Consider the following 14,993-nt stretch of genomic DNA (forward strand, 5'->3'; position numbering starts at 1 on the left):
GATTTTATGGGAGGTGGACAGGGAGACAGAACAGCCCAGGGCGGGAAGGAGCCCCAGTAGCCTTGGGAACCCAGGTATTTGGGGCTCCATTTAGACTGACTATATAGCCTAACTTAGAACAGACTGTGAGCCCCTGTGGGACAGGGACTGTGTCTGATCTGATTATCCTGTAGACTGTAAGTTCCTTGTGGTCGGGGATTCAGGGATTGTGTCTACCAACTCTGTTGTACTGTGCTTTCCCAAGCACTTATTAAATTCATTCAATCGTATTTATTGAGCACTTACTGTGTGCAGAGCACTGTACTAAGCGCTTGGGAAGTACAAGTTGGCAACATCTAGAGACGGTCCCTACCCAGCAGCGGGCTCACAGTCTAGAAGGGGGAGACAGACAACAAAACGAAACGTATTCACAAAATAAAATAAATATGTACAAATTAAATAGAGTAATAAATATGTACAAACATGTATACCTATATCCAGGTTCTGTGGGGAGGGGAAGGAGGTAAGGCAGGGGGGATGGGGAGGGGGTTCAGTGTGGGAAGGCCTCCTGGAGGAGGTGAGCTCTCAGTAGGGCTTTGAAGGGAAGAAGAGAGCTAGCTTGGCGGATGTGCGGAGGGAGGGCATTCCAGGCCAGGGGGAGGATGTGGGCCGGGGGTCGATGGTGGGACAGGTGAGAACGAGGCATAGTGAGGAGATTAGCAGCAGAGGAGCGGAGGGTGCGGGCTGGGCTGGAGAAGGAGAGTAGGGAGGTGAGGTAGGAGGGGGCGAGGTGATGGACAGCCTTGAAGCCGCCTGATGTGTGGGTTGATTGGTAGCCACTGAAGACTTTTGAGGAGCACTTATTACAGTGCTCTGCAACCAGTAAATCCTTAATAAATACCGAGTGATTAATCGACTCTGTCTACTCCAGTTCTTAGTGATTTTAGCACATAGTAAGTACTTAACAAATAGAGAAACAGCGTGGCTCAATGGAAAGAGCAGGGGCTTGGGAGTCAGAGGGCATGGGTTCTAATCCCGCCTCTGCCACTTATCACCTGTGTGACTTTGGGCAAGTCACTTCTCTTTTCCTCGGTTACCTCATCTGGAAAATGGGGATGAAGACTGTGAGCCCCATGTGGGACAACCTGATCACCTTGTATCTCCCCCAGTGCTTAGAAGAGTGCTTGGCACATAGTGAGCACTTAACAAATACCAAAATTATTATTATTATTATTCGTGGAAAGAGCACGGGCCTGAGACAGAACCTGGGTTCTAATCCTGGCTCTGCCAACTGCTTGCTGTGTGGCCCTGGGCAAATCACTTAACTTCTCTGTGCCTCATTTCCTCAACTGGAAAATGGGATTAAATACCTGTTCTCCTTTGTACTTAGACTTTGAGCCCCATGTGGGACAGGGACTGTGTCCAGCTTTATCAACTTGTACCCACCCCAGCGCATAGAACAGTGTTTGACACATAATAGATGCTTAACCAACACAGCTGTCATTATGAGTATTATTGTTAGGCAGAGGAGGAGGAGTCGTCGTCATTCTGGATTTTGGTAGCCTGTCCCTTGGCAACTTTAGAAAAATATGCCAAAAAAAATTTAGAAAATTTAGAAAAAATAGACAAATTAAGGTTGTCCCTTAATCAGACTACCTCAGCAAGATTGGTCAGCCTCTTGCCCTGTAGTGGTTTTTGTTTACTCCGGTTTTCCAAATCAAGATTGGAGCATGTGGGTCGTACTCAACTTGGGTCTCCAGAGCACTGTGGGATATGCAGCTGGTAGTTCTATAATTCTGGGGTACTTTAACCCCACATTTTCCCCATCTCCTTTTCCTCCTTCTCCCACTCACAGTGTCTGAGAAGGAAGGGATGGTTTCATCAAAAATAGCATGATCATCCTTCTCCTTTGTCTATGTCTTTTGAATTTTTTTTTAATGGCATTTATTAAGCGCTTACTATGGGCTCTCTCCAGCCTGGCAACATGACTTTGTTGAGGGTCTACAGGTTGCAGAGCACTCTATCAGGTAATTTGCCAACTTGTACTTCCCAAGCACTTAGTACAGTGCTCTGCACACAATAAGCGCTCAATAAATACGATTGATTGATTGATTGATGGACCCATGCCGAAAGAATCTACAAGGTCCTTGCTCTTGGGTACTATTACAACCAGTGTGGCTCAGTGGAAAGAGCCCAGGCTTTGGAGTCAGAGGTCATGGATTCAAATCCCGGCTCCGCCAGTTGTCAGCTGTGTGACTTTGGGCAAGTCACTTAACTTCTCCGGGCCTTGTTACCTCATCTGTAAAATGGGGATTAAGACTGAGCCCCCCGTGGGACAACCTGATCACCTTTGTAACCTCCCCAGTGCTTAGAATAGTGCTTTGCACATAGCAAGCACTTAATAAATGCCATCATTATTATTAATCATGCCCATGTAAATACAGTAATAACAAAAGAGTCTGGAGAGGGGAGAGTAATAATAATAATAATGATGATGGCATTTGTTAAGTGCTTACTATGTGCACAGCACTGTTATAAGCACTGTGCACTGTTCTAAGAGTAGTTTGTTTTTTGTGGGCAGGAGAATCAGGGAGCACTTCCTGGGGGAGACGGGCCTTAAATGGTGGTGTAAAGGAGGAATGAGGTGTAATCTGGCAGTCAGGAGCAGGGAGGGTGTTTCGTGTATACGGAACATTTGGGTCCAGGTTTCAGGGCTAATGAGGGAAGATTGAGTGGGTTGAGGCTACTAGAAGACAGGCTTGTCTGGAACAGAAGGTCCAGGATAGGAAAAGGAGTCAGAGGAGAGTAGTTCCTTAGGGTGGGGCTAGCTTATAGAGAGCCAAAAGGCAGTGATGAATTGATCAGTCAAAAATTCACCCAAACCGGACCCTAACCTTGCTCTGTCTTGACCTGCCCTGGGCCTGACGCAATTTCATTTCATTAATCACGTTCTGAGCTCCAGACGACTTTCACTTTCAACGGGACGTAGAAATAATGTCGTTCCTGCACGTGGCCCAACCCAAAATTGGGCCAGAGGTTTTGGTTCTAACCCTGACCGATACAGGTTAACCCATGGGGCCGGTGGGACTGACTGGAGCTGTTAGCCTCTTCCAGTCTTCTGCTCTCACCCCTCTCACTTTCTCTCCACGTGCCATCCTCTCTCTCCTCTCTTACCCCGGGGAGCAGCAGCCGACGCCAGGCAGCGCGGCGATTCCAGAGGGACCGGATGCCCGAATGCATGGACTGGAAGGATGTGTCCACCCAGGATGCCGTGAACCCCATCGAGAGCATCGAAACCTGGACGGAATCTGTGGAAGGAAGGAATAAGGTAGGGTGGGGAGCAGGGGGCGGCATGGGAGGATGGTAGCCCTCCCCAGATCCTAGAGGAGCCGTGTGACCTAGTGGAAAGAGCCCGGGTCTGGAAATCAGAGGACCTGGGTTCTAATCCCTCCTTTGCCACTTGACAGCAGGGTGATCTTGAGTGAACTTCTAAGTGCCTCTGTTCTTCATCTGTAAAATGGGGATCAAGTACCCGTTCTTCCTCCCACGTAGAATAAGAGCCCCGTGTGGCCCAGAGGCTATGTCTGATCTAATTACACAATACTTACCCCAGCATTTACTTCAGGGGTTGGCACATAGTAAATGCTTAAAAAATATAATAATAATAATTGTTATAATTATTTTTATTATTATTGATCTGCCGTTTGGAAATGGGAGGGCAAGGAGAACCCCAGAGAGAGACAGTGATAGACAAAGAGGCTGAGGGGTCACAGCTTTTCCAGGAACCTGACGGTGGTCCTCGTTGGCCTCCAGCCTTAGGGAAAGTTTGGGGTGAACTAAGGAGGGGGCAAGTGGGGATATCCTGGGAGCAACATTATCACAGTTCTTAATTTCCTGACCTGCAGGTGCTATGTAGGGTTTTTTTTTTTTTCCAGTGGTGATTGTTAGGCACTTACTATGTGCCAGGCACTGTTCTAATCGCTGGGGTAGATACAAGATAAGTGGCAAACCCTGTCCCAAACAGGGTTCCCAGTCTTAACCTCCTTTTATAGATGAGGTAGCTGAGGCTCAGAGAAATCAGGTGACTTGCCCAAGGTCATATGGCAGACAAATGGCAGAGCCAGGATTAGAACCCAGTTCTGACTCCAAGGCCTGTGCTTTATCCACTAGGCTACTTTACTACACTGGGCAAGAATCGGGAGTTATTATCATTATTAACAGCAACAGTAGTAACAATAATAGTGGAATTTGTAAAGCACTCACTATAGGGCAAGCATTATGCAAAGCACTGGGGTAGAAACAATGGAATCAAGTCAGGCAGAGTCCATGTCCCACTTGAGGATGATTTGCTGTGTGACCTTGGGTTTGTCACTGGGTAGCTCTGAGCTTCAACCGGCCCCTCCTCTCACGAAGGTCTTATGAGGTATGTGAGATTGGGTCTGGAAAAAGGCTTTTGAGCTTTTAGGAGGAAAAAGATTATTGTCCCGATCCACACTCTGAGACTTTCCAACCATATGGCTTCTCAGCTAGCTGAGCTGGGCTTGAATGGAGCCAGACCTTAGGTCCGGGATTTGGGATTAATAATAGTAGTAATAATGATGATAATTGTTAAGTGCTTACTATGTGCCAAGCACTGTTCTAAGCGCTGGAGTAGATACAAGGTAAGCAGGTTGTCCCACATCTGGTGGCTCAGCATTTTAATCCCCATTTTCCAGATGAGGGAACTGAGGCACAGAGAAGTTAAGTGACTTGCCCGAAGTCACAAAGCAGACAGATGGCGGAGCTGGGATTAGAACCAAGGTCCTCTGACTCCCAAGCCTGGGCTCTTTCCACTAAGCCAGCTGCATGCTGATTAGGGACTGGGGGGGGTGCTGGCCCTGACTCCAGGGCTCTGGCAGGGATCCTGCCCGGACCTTTGCCTAGGGAGGCCACCCACCCTGGTTGTCTGGGCCCAACCGGATTTCATAAGGGGATGTCCTGGCCTCCAGAGAAGCAGCCTGAGTTCAAAAGGACTATTGGAAATCCCCGCTGCCTGTCCCACGTTCTTTGGCTCCAAGTCTGTCCCACGTCTCAGGCTCCGTGTACCAAAGATGGTCAGCTTCCATGGCTAAGCTGCGGCTCCAACTCTGCAGCCCCCGGTCACCCAAAAGTCAATACTTAGAGGGCTCCTGCTCTCTCTGCCTGTGCCTTGACTGGGGAGCAGCTGTGAGCTCCAGGGAGGGCCATCGACCCTCACTGGACTCCATCATCTGGGCTACCCACTCACTCAGCAAGCTTCCCTGATCCGACAACTGCAGAATCACAGTGGCAAGTGAGGAAAGCCCATGCCTGCCCTCTCTCAGGTTGCTGTTGGCCTGGTGGACTGGGGGCATTTGAGGGCAAGTGAGGTCATTCCTGTCCCCTCTCAATATACATGTCGCTGGGCAGTGGGGCTCAAAACAAGTGCCTGGAGAGAGGAGCTTGCATGAGACCAAGTGGGCACAAGTCATTGCTTGCATCAGTGCCCCCATCCTTCCTGTACCGGATAGAGCCCGGGCCTGGAAATCAGAAGGTCATGGGTTCTAATCCTGACTCTGCCACTTGTCTGCTGTGTGACCTTGGGCAAGAGAAGCAGCGTGGCTCAGTGGAAAAGAGCACGGGCTTTGGAGTCAGAGGTCATGGGTTCAAATCTCGGCTCCACCAATTGTCAGCTGTGTGACTTTGGGCAAGTTACCTAACTTCTCTTAACTTCTTTTAGACTGTGAGCCCACCTTTTAGACTGTGAGCCCACTGTTGGGTAGGGACTGTCTCTATGTGATGCCAATTTGTACTTCCCAAGCGCTTAGTACAGTGCTCTGCACATAGTAAGCGCTCAATAAATACGATTGATTGATTGATTGATTCTCTGGGCCTCAGTTACCTCATCTGTAAAATGGGGATTAAGACTGTGAGCCCCACGTGGGACAACCTGATCACCTTGTAACCTCCCCAGCACTTAGAACAGTGCTTTGCACATAGTAAGTGCTTAATAAATGCCATCATTATTATTAAGTCACTTCACTTCTCTGGGCCTCAGTTATCTCATCTGTAAAGTGGGGATTGAAGCTGTGAGTCCCGTGTGGGACAAGGACTGTGTCCAATCCAGTTTGCTTGTATCCAGCCAATCACTTAGTACAATGTCTTGCACATAGTAAGCATTTAACAAATGCCACAATTATTACTGTTATTATTATTATTATTATTACTAAGTGCTAAGATTAATTTGGGAGTGGCAGACCGCTGGGCCTGGGAGCTTACAGAGGCGAGAATCCTCTTTTAGTTTCACCAAGGCCCAGACAGGAGAAGGAACTGGCCCAAGATTTTTCAGTGCATAGAGAACAGAGCCTTATTACCAACATCCATAGCCATTAAAATACCCTGAGTGTATATAAAGTTTTAATTTTTCCAAAGTTCTGTCATAGGAGTTAACTCATTTTATCCTCAAAGAAGCACTGTGAGGTAGAGGCTGATATTATTATGCCCATTTTACTGATGAGGAATTTGAGGATCAGAGAGGGTAAGACCCACAGGACAGGTTAGTGGCAGAGCTGGGATGAGAATCTTCTGATTCTCAGTCCTGTGCGCTTTCCACTGGGCCACTCTTCCCCCCCGTCAGGCCTTGTTTCAGAAGCTCGGTCTTCCCATAGTTAAGTTAAACAAGCACCTTTTGGTTCTACTAACCTAGGAGTGTTGGCCCAGGGTTGTTTTGGCAACAGTCCCTTTTTCTTCCTTTTAGTAAGCACCTTGTGGGCTGGAAACCTGTCTACCAACTCTGTTGTATTGTACTCTCCCAAGCACTTAATACAGCGTTCCACAGACAGTAAACACTCTATAAATATAATAGATTTAATCGACTGATTTCAGTCAGCCAACGCAGCTCTGCAGGGTGGGGAGAAGTCCAAGTTCTGTGTCACAAGGCCTTCAACAGCAAATGATCACAAGGCCGGCAGGGGAATGAGAGATGGCGGGGAGGGGGTTGGGGGAAAGGGAGGGACCCTGACGAAACTGAAGGATCAGGGCTCCAGGTGGAAATGCGTGTGAGTGAAGCCACAACATGAGTGTGAGAAGTCCCCCTTGCCCGGTCGCGTTGGCTTCCTCCCAGGAAATGGCGACTTCTCTCCGTTCCCTTCAGCCTGACCAGGGCCACTCAGCTGCTAGCCGGCAGCCCATTCTTTCCATCCCCCCCGTGAGTCGTAAGTGTCAGAGCTCGGCGCGCTCCCCCATGACTAACTTCCTGTGCGAGGCGAGAGTGTCAAATGGACGGCACACAAAGAGGGATGGAGGCCCCGAGAACAAACAAATGGCTCCCCGTTTCCTAAAGTCACTTCCTGTTTTCATACACACCTCCAAAGTCGCTTCCCGTTCCAAAGCCTCAACCGGGAATTGCTCTTCGGGCCACCAAGAGGCACGGGAGGAGAGGTGGCTTTCTCCTTCCCTTCCCAGCCGCCCACCACCCTCTAAAACATTGGAAGCAGGGACGAGGAACTGCAGTCCTGGTTTGGGGAACGGGCAGGCTAGCCGGCTGGTTTCGAGGGTCATCTCTCAGTTAGAGTGCCCATTTGTCTGGTTTTATATACTTAGTCTGTGACATACTGGGCACTAGACACCTCTGTGCCCAGTCTTTTGATTTTAGACACTCGGCTTACCTCCGCCTCAGCTCCTGCCGCTGAGCACCACCGCTCAGAAGCATTTCCCGTGTAACAGGGATCTGGCGGGGGCCACAATGGCTCCGGAGCAAAGATGAGGTCTTGGTGGGGGGAGCCCTCCCCCAGTAGCATCCTCTAAACTGTGGGGATTTCTACAAAGAGCCTTCAATGTGCTCTTTTAACACCGTTACATTAGAAAATGTCTGAAGCGTCCGGCAGTTTCGGGCATATTCATTGGTCATCTTCCTCCTAGTCCATATGGCAGGAAACATCAAGGAAACATCAAGATCATGCCCTCAGGCTGCCTGAATCAAGAAAGAGCTTCCAGGAACCTTCGTGATCTTTCCCCTTTTTTCATGTATGCTTCCTCTCTCCCTTCTCTTCAGACGAGCATCTGAGTCGGAGGAAGGGCACTGATGCAGGGCAAAGGTCTTGCATATTAAAATGCAAACAGCCCACTCAAAGAGAAGACCCTTGAACCCTGAAGAGCAGATCAGCTGCTTGATAGTTGAGGAAGTTCAGGAATCATAATTCATTAGTACTAGAGGTTGACGTAATAACCCGTAGGATTAGTAATAGTCATCACTTACTACGTGCCAAAGCACTGCACTGGCTTAGGTGTTGGGGTAGATATGCAATAATTAGGTCAGATAGTTCCTATCCTACACGGTGCTCACGGTCTCAACGGGAAGGCTGGTGGGTATCTTATTCTCATTTTAGAGGAGGAAAATGAGACACAGAGAGGGTAAGTGACTTGCTCAGAGTCCCGGTCCCATGGGACTCTGCTGTCCTATCGCTAGTATTATTGTTACTATCATTGCTATTACCACTGGGATGGATTTACTGAGTAGGACTGCTCTAACTTTCAGGGTCCCAGAAAAGCCTGTCATGAATGACTGCAATGTGGCCTAGAGAGCACAGGCCTGAGAGTCAGAGGGCCTGGGTTCTAATTCCGGCCTTACCACTTGTCTGCTGTGTGACCTTGGTCAAGTCACTCCAATTATCTGGGCCTCAATTTCCTCATCTGTAAAATGGGCATTCAATACCTCATCTCCCTCCTACTTAGGCTGTGAGTCCTCGGGGACTAGGATTGTGTCTGACCTGATTCAATCAATCAACCAGTTATATTTGATGATGATGATGATGGCATTTGTTAAATGCTTACTATGTACAAAGCACTGTTCTAAGCACTGGGGAGGATACAAGGTGATCAGATTGTCCCACATGGAGCTCACAGTCTTCATCCCCATTTTACAGATGAGATAACTGAGGCACAGAGAAGTTAAGTGACTTGCCCAAAGTCACACAGCTGACAATTGGCAGAGCTGGTACTTGAACCCATGACCTCTGACTCCCAAGCCCAGGTTCTTTCCATTGAGCCAATATTTCCTGAGCATTTACTGTGTACGAAGTGCTTGACTAAGTGCTTGGGAGAGTACAATATAACAGAGTTGGTAGACATGATCCCTGCCCCCAAGGAGTTTACAATCTGGAGGGGAACTTATAGCTTTGAGGATTAAATATGATTCACTTAATATCTACCCCAGCTCATAGAACAGTACTTGATGTATAGTAAGAACTGAACAATATTATTATTATTATTACTGCTACTAATACGGCCCGAAAGTTTCCCAGAGGGCCTAGAGGAGTTTAGGCAGCTGTCAAAGTTAGCTGAGCAATGTCTCGGGTCTAAATTCATTGATGGGCTCCAGTCTCCTATGCTATTCCTGTTATCGCGTCAATACCTATCCCTGTTTCTTATAGATCTTAGCCCTGTTAGGGAGCAGGGATCGTGCCATGTCCAAGCCAGAAATGCAGAGGATGTTTTGGGAGGATAGACTAATGATGTTAGCTGTACTTGTGTGATCTTTTAGTTTCACCAAGGCCCAGACAGGAGAAGGAACTGGCCCAAGATCTTTCAGTGCATAGAGAACAGAGCTTTATGACCAACATCCATAGCCATTAAAATACCTTGAGTGTATAAAAAGTTTTAATTTTTCCAAAGTTATGTCATAGGAGTTAACTCATTTTATCCTCAAAGGAGCACTGTGAGGTAGAGGCTGATATTATTATGCCTATTTTACAGATGAGGAATTTAAGGATTATCATTATCATGAATTTCAGGTTTTCCTTTTTTTCCAAATAAGCCTGCTTTCCTTCTCCTCATTCTCTTCCTCTTCTTTTTCCTCTCCTACTTTTTCCCTGCTCACACTCCTCCTCCTCCTCTTCCTTCTCCCCACATGCCGAACAAGCTATCTGTGCGATGAGGTATCTGGCAGCTCATATGTCAGTGTACGAACTGCAGTGCACCATGCGACAAGAATGAATTTAATAATGTCACTCTGGGTGCTCGTTTCCACAGACAGTGCCACCTGTTCAGAGGGAGTCTCTTTTTTATGGTATTTGTTAGCACTTACTGTGTGCCAGGCATCGTTCTCAGCGCTGGGGTGGATACAAGCTAATCAGGCTGGACGTTGTCCACACTCTACGTGGGGTCATTTTACAGATGAGGTAAATGAGGCACAGAGAAGTGAAAAGACTTGCCCAAGGTTACACAGCAGTCAAGCGGTGGACCTGGGATTAGAACCCAGGTCCTTCTGACACACAGGCCTGTGCTCTCTGTTTCTCACTAGGCCATGCTGCTTGTCTTGAGGCTCTGCAGTACCCTGGCTGGTTTCTCCTGGGTCCCATGACCCTCCCTTCCCATTACTCATTTCTCTCAGAACAGGAGGCTGAGTGATTTGGTCATGAGAGGAAAGGGGCTAGGATGGGAATTCCTGATTCGATTTCCTAGCCGAGACTCTTAGCCTCACCTTGCCTTAGTAGTAGCAGTAGTGGTAGTAATAGTATCTATTAAGCACTTACTCTGTGTAGAGTACTGTACTAAGCCCTGGGAGAGGCTACATAGGTCGGAATTAGACATGACCCTTGTCCCTCTGGGGGCTCGTAATCTAAATGTATAAGTGGGGAGAAGGGACTGGAGACAGACACGTCAGGAATGAAAATTGTTAAACCACAACATGGACAAATACACAAAACAAAAACAAAACCTGTAGCCTTTGTTTAATCATCATTAAAGTGGGCCCAAGAGGGGTACTTGGGGAGGCGAGGTTGTGATCCGGGGCAGGGAAAGGCGTCTGGCCTGGGAAGAGATTCTCAGCTTTGTGTCCCTTCAACAGACAGTCAGCAAGCTGGTCATCCAGGAAGCCAATATCTCTGTCATGTACAAGTGTGTCACCTTCAACAAGGTGGGGCGAGATGAGCGGCTTATCTACTTCTACGTGACCAGTGAGTATCCCTCAGTGTGGCAGAGCCACCCTCCCCACCCTACCATTCTTCCTTTCACTGCCCTCCCTCACTGTCCCCGGGGTCATTGACATCACTAAGCTTTGTAACCGGTCCTGGAGCCCTTCCTGTTGTAGCCAGGGGTGGCCACACTCTGAAATCCCATAGCCAGAGAGCCAGGCTAGAGCCTTGAGAAGCCCACCTGGGGCCCAAAGTCAGGGTTCCTTGGTCCTCTCCCCATGTTCCCTGGGAGCCTGGACCTGAGTACTGGGGAATTAGGCTGGATTTTATCCAGCTCTGCCCTGGAGAACCAAGCATACATTCTTCCCAAGCAGCCCCCTTGATGCCTTCATGAAAACTCTTCCCTTCTTGGGGCTTCTGAAGGTCTGTCGAGAATCCCGCTGGGAGCAGTGAGCTGGCATTAGTGGGCTAAAGGCTAGGAGCAGGGGATGGGGGAGATGTAGCTGTAAGAATGCACCACTGTCCTAAGCCTATCAGTGTCTGTGACAGACCAGGCCTGGCTACGGGGCCTGAAGACCCAACTCCACGGAGGAGAGCTGCCCCTGCCCAACACTGGATTTCCCCGAATCTCCCACAGCCCCGCTTTTTGCAGCACTTTAAGGCTAAGAAGAAGGGGCAGTGGGGAGAACAGCAAGGGCGCTATCATGCAGGTGTAGTTCTTTAGCAAGGCTGGTTGCTCCCAAGTGCTACCCTCCAGAAGTGAGATTCAGGGCCAGCAGTTCCACTGTAACATAGCCCACTACCGTTCGTGGACTGGCAGGACCTGGATGCCTTGGATAGACCAAGTCAATCCTGGCCGTTTTCCTCTGGGCCCTCAAAAATCACAGCCCATGACTAGCCCCCGGACCCTGAGGAGACTTGGTGGCTGACGTCAAGAAAGTCTCCAGTTCTCCTCCTCCCCCCGGCATCTTGCGAGTGGTGAGAGTGGCCCCTTCTGATACTGTAAAACCCTCTGGAGGGGAAGGTGGTGAAAGTTGGGTATCTTGAGACCTCTCTATCCTTCGCTCTCCAGAAGTCTCCCAGATTTATAAGCCCAGGCTATAGGCCAGCTCCCGCCGGTAGCCACCTAGATTGCCCGGGAGTGCTTAGTCCAGTGCTGTGCACACAGTAAGCGCTCAATAAATACGATTGAATGAATGAATGAATGAATAGTGCCCCCTGGCGCCCTAAATCCTCAATGTACCCTTAACCACCCTGTCCCTCCCCTGATGTGGCATTTCAAGAGTGTTTTCCTCGACGAGAGGAGCTCAAAGCATAACCTAAACTCATGCCACTGGCATCTACAACCCGGCGAGACATATGGGAAGGGGAGGATTTATTTTCCAAACTTGCTTAATGGATAACTGAGGCACAAGGAGGGAAGGCCCTTGCCGTAGGTGGTCCAGGAGAGCCTGGGATGGATCCGGGAACAGAACCGGGTGCGTTACCTCGGAACCCTGCCCAGCTCAAGAGGAGACCCCCCGAATGCTCTGTCTCCCACAGCCATCCCCGATGGCTTCAAAATCGAGTCGCAGCCTTCGGAGGAGCCCATCGAAGGCCAGGACCTCAGCCTGAGCTGCAATGCGGTCAACTACACCTACGAAAACCTCCAGTGGTACCGACTCAACCTGTCCACGCTGCACGACGCCGAGGGCAACCCCCTGGTTCTGGACTGCAAGAACGTCCACCTGTATGCCACCCGGCTTCAGGGGGAATTGAGCTTCGAGCCTACCACCAACAATGCCGCCCTCACCCTCTCCATCCCCAACATCTCCCTGGGGGAGGAGGGCGACTACGTTTGCGAGGTGCAAAACCGCAAGACCCGGGAGAAGCACTGCCACAAAAAATACATCTCTGTGCAGGGTGAGGGACCTTAGGGGGGCTGGGCCGGTGGGGAGGGGGCAGGGTGTGGGGGCAAAGGAAATAATAATAATAATAATAATGGCATTTATTCAGCGCTTACTATGTGCAAAGCACTGTTCTACACGCTGGGGAGGTTACAGGGTGATCAGGTTGTCCCTCAGGGGGCTCACGGTCTTCATCTCCATTTTACAGATGAGGTAACTGAGGCACAGAAAAGTGAACTGACTTGCCCAAAGTCACACAGCTGACAATTGGTGGAGCCAGGATTTGAACCCATGACCTGGGAAGGGGTAGCTGGGAAGATGTGAAGTGGAGGAGGATGGTTCTGGCCTGCTCTTGATTATCTGTTCCAGAGGGCCGGATGATATCGAGCAGTCAGTCACCCGATGATGGTGTCTACTTTTTCCGTAATTCATTTTCTGTGATATTCGTTAAGCCCTTACTATGTGCCAGGCACTGTACTAAGCACTGGGGCAGATACAAGCTAAGTAGGTTGGACACAGTCCGTGTCCCAAGTGAGGCTCATGGTCTTAATCCCCATTTTACAGATGAGGCAACTGAGGCACAAAGTAGTTAAGTGACTTGCCCAAAGTCACTCAGTAGACAAGTGGTGGAACTGGGATTAGAACCAAGGTCCTCTGATTTACAGCCAGTCAGTCAGTCAGTCATAATAGTGTCTACTTTTTCTTTAATTCATTTTTTATGATATTTGTTAAGCCCTTACTATGTGCCAGGCACTGTACTAAGCACTGGGGCAGATACAAGCTAAGTAGGTTGGACACAGTCCGTGTCCCCAGTGAGGCTCATGGTCTTAATCCCCATTTTACAGGTGAGGCAACTGAGGCACAAAGTAGCTAAGTGACTTGCTCCAAGTCAGTAGACAAGTGGTGGAACAGGGATTAGAACCCAGGTCCTCTGATTTACAGTCAGTCAATCAATCATATTTATTGAGCACTTAGTATGTGCAGAGCACTGTGTAAGGACCCTCTCCCTTCTGGGTCACCCTTGCCCTTGGATTTGTTCCCTTTATTCACCATACCCTCAGTCCCACAGCACTTATGTACATATCTGTACATAAATAGAGAAGCAGCGTGGCTCAGTGGAAAGAGCCCGGTCTTTGGAGTCAGAGGTCATGGGTTCAAATCCCGGCTCCACCGATTGTCAGCTGTGTGACTTTTGGCAAGTCACTTCACTTCTCTGGGCCTCAGTTACCTCATCTGTCAAATGGGGATGAAGACTGGGAGGCCCCCGGAGGACAACTTGATCACCTTGTATCTCCCCAGTGCTTAGAACAGTGCTTTGCACATAGTAAGTGCTTAATAAATGCCATCATTATTATTATTATCTGTAATTTATATTTATGTCTGTCTCCATCTCTAGAATGTAAGCTCCTTGCGGGCTGTGAATGTGCCTACCAACTCTGCTATATTATATGCTCCCAAGTATTTAATAGCGTGCTCTACACACAGTAAATGCTCAATAAATATGACTGTTTGGTTGATTGAAAGGAGCAAGGTAGGAAAGAGTGGGTCGTGGAGAAAGGGGTAAGGGTGAGAGATTCATTCATTCCATCGGATCTTTTAGACTGTGAGCCCACTGTTGGGTAGGGACCGTCTCTATATATTGCCAACTCGTACTTCCCAAGCGTTTAGTACAGTGCTCTGCACACAGTAAGCGCTCAATAAATACAATTGATTGATTTATTGAGCGCTTACTGTGTGCAGAGCACTGTACTAAGCGCTTGGGAAGCTCAAGTTGGCAACATATAGAGATGGTCCATACCCAATAACGGGCTCACAGTCTAGAAGGGATATTAGGGGTTGAGCCTAAGCCTGGACTATGGCGGTTGTCAGGTTGGTCAGGTCCAGAGGTGGTGAGAGTCAGGCTGATTTGCTATTGCTTCCACAGCAAAGGAGTTGCCAACTTGTACTTCCCAAGCGCTTAGTACAGTGCTCTGCACACAGTAAGCGCTCAATAAATACGATTGATTGATTGATGGCTTCTCTCTCCCAAGAAAGACCAACTCACGGGCAGAGGAGCTCCCCATCCAGAAGGACAGAGTTGGGACCGATTTTCCCTCTTCAAATCTCTGCTCCACTCCCTAGCTAACTACTGCCTTTCTTTTCCTCTTTCTTTACTCGCTCGTGTTCACTGAGCATCCACGGGATGCACAGCATTGTACCAGATGCCTGGGGGAGCAGA

The 14,993-nt window shown here is 48.8% G+C and overlaps 1 protein-coding gene across 1 annotated transcript in view; it reads left to right on the plus strand.

Moving 5' to 3' along the window:
• The window catches only part of FLT4 (fms related receptor tyrosine kinase 4), a 111,248-nt gene that overhangs the window by 70,093 nt on the left and 26,162 nt on the right, over window positions 1-14,993 (plus strand). The window contains exons 11-13 of the mRNA XM_038740580.1: window positions 3,166-3,307; window positions 10,823-10,931; window positions 12,432-12,791. Of these exons, the coding sequence (XP_038596508.1) occupies window positions 3,166-3,307; window positions 10,823-10,931; window positions 12,432-12,791 (611 nt within the window). The remainder of the gene's footprint in view (window positions 1-3,165; window positions 3,308-10,822; window positions 10,932-12,431; window positions 12,792-14,993) is intronic.

The sequence above is a fragment of the Tachyglossus aculeatus genome, chromosome X1, assembly GCF_015852505.1.
Source record: "Tachyglossus aculeatus isolate mTacAcu1 chromosome X1, mTacAcu1.pri, whole genome shotgun sequence".
In the NCBI taxonomy this organism is placed as follows: domain Eukaryota; kingdom Metazoa; phylum Chordata; class Mammalia; order Monotremata; family Tachyglossidae; genus Tachyglossus; species Tachyglossus aculeatus.